This window comes from Gavialis gangeticus, unplaced genomic scaffold (assembly GCF_001723915.1).
Source record: "Gavialis gangeticus isolate Ggan-Ray unplaced genomic scaffold, GavGan_comp1, whole genome shotgun sequence".
In the NCBI taxonomy this organism is placed as follows: Eukaryota; Metazoa; Chordata; order Crocodylia; family Gavialidae; genus Gavialis; species Gavialis gangeticus.
Window position 1 is genome coordinate 13,628,299 of NW_017729001.1, and position 5,368 is coordinate 13,633,666.

General features: G+C 46.7%; 1 protein-coding gene across 2 annotated transcripts in view; it reads left to right on the forward strand.

The window, feature by feature from the left end:
• The window catches only part of SMPD4 (sphingomyelin phosphodiesterase 4), a 35,906-nt gene that overhangs the window by 8,809 nt on the left and 21,729 nt on the right, over window positions 1–5,368 (forward strand). For both annotated transcript variants that reach the window (XM_019506874.1, XM_019506875.1), the window contains exon 10: window positions 4,037–4,108. In XM_019506874.1, coding sequence (XP_019362419.1) covers window positions 4,037–4,108 — 72 coding nt within the window. The remainder of the gene's footprint in view (window positions 1–4,036; window positions 4,109–5,368) is intronic.

Here is a 5,368-nt window from a genome sequence, read left to right on the forward strand (position 1 = left end):
CTTGTACTCGGCCTTGGTGAGACCGCAGCTGGAGTACTGCGTCCAGTTTTGGGCTCCACAATTCAAAAAGGATGTGGAGTAGCTTGAGAGAGTCCCGAGAAGAGCCACGTGCATGATCAGATGTCAGGAAAACAGACCTTACGAGGACAGCCCCATGGCTCTCAGCCTCTTTAGCCTGGAAAAGCGCAGGCTCAGGGAAGATCTGATGGCAACCTGTAAGTTTATCAGGGGTGACCACCAGTACCTGGGGGAACGTTTGTTCACCAGAGCGCCCCAGGGGATGATGACATTGAATCATTATAAACTGCTGCAAGACCTTTTCAGGCTGGACATAAGGAAGAATTTCTTTACTGCCCAAGCCCCCAAGGTCTGGAATAGCCTGCCATCGGAGGTGGTTCAGGCACCTACATTGAACACCTTCAGGAGCAAATTGGATGCTTATCTTGCTGGGATCCTAATTTTCTCATTAGGAGGGTAATAAAGCACTGGAACAAGTTATCCAGAGAGGTGATGGAATCTCCATCTTTGGAGGTTTTTAAGACCTGTGAGACAAAGCCTTGGCTGGGATGATCTGGTTGGGGATGGTCCTGATTTGAGCAGGGGGTTGGACTAGATGAACTCCTGAGGTCCCTTTCAACTTTATTTTTTCTATGGTTCTGTGTCTTTTTGTGGGGAGAGAGGTCTGAGTCAGCTCACAATATAGACTAGTTTACAGTTGCTGTAACCTAGTTAACATTAGTGGAGTTACTCTGATTCAAGTTGCTGTAAAGGAGAGAATTGGAAATATGAAGTTGATTTTAAAAATGCTTTTATTACCATGTTGCTAAACTGAAATGCTGACCGTCTTCTAGTACATAACACTGCAACAGACTGCACAGTAAGCTACCAGAATGTGTGTGGCTACAAGATAATCATTTCCCATAAAATGCAGGAATGGAAACTGAGGGCATATAAGTTTTATGTCCAGCTCCTCCAGACAGTTCATTGCATAGTTGCAGGAAATGTTCTTTGCCCTACTGTGGGAAATAATACCCACCTCGCAGGCACCAGGAGCATTTAACTTATTAATATTTTGAGAGATTCATATAATTCTGATGTCTTCTATACAAAGCATTAATAACATTGTGTTAAGCCATATGTAAAATTAAAGCTGAAACATTGTTGTCTTTTCCAACTAAAACCACACCAGGGAATAATTAAAAACACACTTCCTAGAAGTCAAAAGCTAAAGATGTCTCCCCTCCGAAAAAGGAAACTTGTCAGTGTTGCATTAGTGTTACTGTCTTAGCCACCTTGTGCCTGTCTGGCTTCAAACATCCGGTCACGTGTCACTCTGGCCTGGATGTTCGGTGGTGTTCGCCTGTCCGTCCCAGATGTTCTGTCAAGTGGGTGTTTCCCTCCAGTGTAGTCTTCCCCTTTCTCGCCTGCCACGACTTTGAATCTTATTTCACTGGGGGGGGGTCCAACCACTGGGAGTCTCTCGACGACGGGACGTCTATCTAGTGGTTTTCTGCGAGGCTTTACCTCCCCTCTACCTCTCCCTTACACCCTGCCTTGACGGGTCACAGGTGTCCTCCTGGCCAAATCCCTGACTGTTGGGTCCCCAAGTGCGCTCACCGGGAAGGTCCTTCCTGCCTACAGGTGCCCAACCAGCAATGTCCTGCCCTCGCCTCGCAGCCATCTATTTTTCCATGAGGCTATCAACCACCTTTAGGCTTAAACAATAATCAGGCTCCACAAGCCCTGCCCCTCAACCCCTCCAACAGTGGGATACATAAAATACAAACAAAAAGATTACTGAGACACCTTGAGAGGCCTGCTGCCCCTTTACCCCCGGCTCCTCTAGCCTAATCACCAATACCCGCCCTCAGGTACTAGTGGTCCATATTCAGCCCTATACGTGTCAGTGGTAGCCTGCGGCCTACTCCGTACTCCTTTTTCCTCGTCGTCCAGCCTTTGGATTTGCTGGACCTGCTGTAGTCCTTTGGCAGATGCCTGTCCCCACGTCCCCTGTCGGGTCGGCTCTATACCACTGGGACCCATGTTTCACAGCCCCTCACTTTCTTTGCACAACCCGTCTCCCACCTGGTGCACCTCCTTGGTTCTTCCGGAGCCCTCAATGGTCCCACCTGGTTTGGCGTCTTGATGTGTGCTGGTCTCTCCGGCTCCTCGGCTGTGGCCCCTGGCGTAGGGATCTTCCTGCTCCCCTCTGCCTTTTAGTCTGGATTCCCGGTTGTGGGAAGGTCTCTCTGGCTCCTGGCTCCTTTTGCTGCCACCAGCAGAGTCTGTCCCGCGGTGTGTTCTACTGCGTTCTTCCCCCACTGGGAGAAGCAGCTTCCAGCCCGTTTTCTCCCCATATGAGCTCAGGGAGAACCTCCCCTGCAGGAGCTCCCGCTGGTCTCCATCTGCCACCCTCTTCCTTGCCGGCAGCCCGCTTTATTTCCGCCGGCCAGCTTTTGTGGCTGACGTCATTGGCCAGCTGCAACTCTATAAAGGTGTGGCTAATGAGCCGTGCAGGTCCCGCCTCCAGCTCTGGCTTTGCCGTGAATCCTGCTGCAGGTAAGAATTTTCCATTTTCTTTTCTTTTACTTTCCTTTGAGGGTTCCTGACCCCAGGGCTCCCCCCTGGCCTTTTGGGGTCTTCCCTTCTGTTCCTCCCTGCAACACACCTTAATAATGCCCATCCCTCAGAGGTACTCTTTGGTTGACTGTGACTTTGCCTAAACTACAAAATTTTACTATCATGGCTACATCAGCCAAGAGTGTGGAAAACATGCCCCCTCACTGATATTCTATGCTGATAACAGCATTGGTGTGCCTGCAGACTGACATAAGAGAACTTCTGCTGCTTTAGCTGATATTCTTCCAGAAAGTGGCTGGTATACTCTACGTCTCCACTAGGAAGCCGTGCATCACTGTACCAGCATAGGGTCTGTAATGTAGATGAAGCAGTCTCTCATTCTGCTCACCCAGCAGCTTCGGGGGGTGGGGAATAAGCTTAATTTGATTCCTGCCTTTGCATACTCTTCCTCACCTCTTTCCCCCAATCTTTGCCAGTGTATCATGCAAATTCTTCTAGAAAAGTAATTTCCTACACATACAGGAAGTGGTTGTCCCTATAACATGTTGGGTGCTAGTGTAATTTAAAAAATAAGAAAGTAGACAGGGAGATCCCTCTGCTGAAGTTGGTATTTGCACCTCTTACAAGTGTCTCTCACTCTCTATACTTACACCTAATTAAATATTTTACCAAACTTAAAGAAACCTATCCTTACACTAAGTTTTCTTTCAAGGCTGTTAGACACCAAGGCATTAAAGGTAATCACTGGGCTTTTATTCCTTAAAATAGTTTGAAAGGGAAAAGAAAACAGACGGAAGAGTCAGAGGGACAGGAATGGAAAAATACCCAATACTTATGAAAAGTTCACAAATGAGCTCAGTAACATCTCCCTTTAGAGGAAGCCATAGGTCCTTATTGAGCATGCCAGTTGGTAAATTGTGTGCTAGAACTCTAGGTCACCATAATCCCAGATAAGTGCTCTGGTGTTTGAGCTAAACCAGCTTTTCTCTCGAAGTAACATAACTGTTTTTATAGTTCCTCACCCTTCGTGGTGTTTATATTGCTGTAATATTTTTCTTGCATTTATACTTGCTGATTTTGATTTACTGTATATATGTTGGACCAAACTGCTTTTGTGCCACTGCAGCAGGCTTGAAGATAATGGGGTCTTGTATCTGTAACTGCAAGAACAGTTTGGCATCATAACTGCAAATTGCAGTATGCAATATAATGATACAACCATATGAAATTGTACTATAATGTTTGATCCTGTCATTAATAAATCTAGTAAAAGTGACTTTGGAAATAAGCAAGCCTACATAATTGAAACCATCTTTTGAGTGTGCTTAGACTGTTTTACAAGGATAATTTCCCCCTTTAGACAGTGATATACCATGGGCTTCCATTCATTCAGATTTGATTGATTATTCCTGGATGTTCACACTCTTCCCCACCTAAGAAAATGTTTGTTTTACAGATCTTTGTTGAAATGTGGCTTCACCATTACTCACTGGAAATGTATCAAAAAATGCAGTCTCCACATGTCAAGGTAATAGCTTGTGCTCCATTATTGTGTTTCCTGCTTCTGGCTTCTTTTCTTGAGGTGAAATTCCTATCATATAGAAGATTTTTCAGTGGATAGGTAAAAAGGAGAGAAACCACTTTGTCAGCATTCAGCACAAATGGGTCAAAGCTCCTAAACTCCAACAGTGATTGATAGTGTGAACAACTGCTTATACCATCTAGATCTGCCATCATTGAAAGAACTGAATTTATTTATGTATTTGTTTATTTTAAATTGAGATTGTGGACCAGTTGCAACAAACAATGTTACTCATGGGAACTGTAGCCCTCATGGAAGATCCCAACATAAAACATTCATATGCTAAGTCCCGCAGTGGCAACTTGGCAATACAAGACACTTACTTTGTTTCTAGAGCTAACAGAAAGTGATGTTATGTGTTAATGAGTCATTTTGAAGATTGGGTAGTGTATTTCTGAAGAGGAAGACTATTCACTCCAGAAGCTAAATCACAATGGAGGGGTGCACCAATAAAGATTTTCTTGGCTGATACCGATAGCCAATTATTCACCAGGCATATTGGCCAATACCAATCCAATAACTGATTTACAGGAATGCAGTTGGCTGGGCAGCATGGAAAGCCCTGTAAATAAGTCTGTGGAGGGAAAGGGAGTGGGGGAGGGACACACGACAGATCAAGACCCCCATGGTGAGGGAGGGAGTGGGGCAGGGAATGGGCCCCTGGGGCCGCGAGCGGGACAGAGCTGCAGGTGGCTCATTCAGGGAATCAGCGTTCTGGTGCTTAAAAATGGCAACAGGGGCACCTGAACTAAAGTTCATCAAATGAGCTTTAGTTCAAGTGCCACTGCTACTATTTTTAAGTGCGGGGATACTTCTAACTAGAACCAAGCAGGGTGAGGGCAGATGTGGGCTGCCCACTGTGGGCTCAGGGCCCTCCACACTGCTGCCTTTGCCCTGGGTTCCATGCGTTGGCTGTGTGTCCCCTGCCTGCCTGGCAGCAGGAGGCACAACTCATCACTGCTGCAACCCACATCTGTCCTTGCCCCACATACAAACTTGGGGGAGCACATGCCCCCCATGCCTTCTCCATAGGTGCACATAGTGATGTGGAGCTGCCGCCTGGATGAGCCACCCGCAGCTCTGTCCTGCTTCCCACCCTTGCCCCACTCCTTCCCTCACCATGGGGGCCTTGATTTGTTCTTCCCTATGCCCTTTCCTTACCCCATGCCCCTTCCACTTCACAGACTTACCTGCAGGGCACCTTTC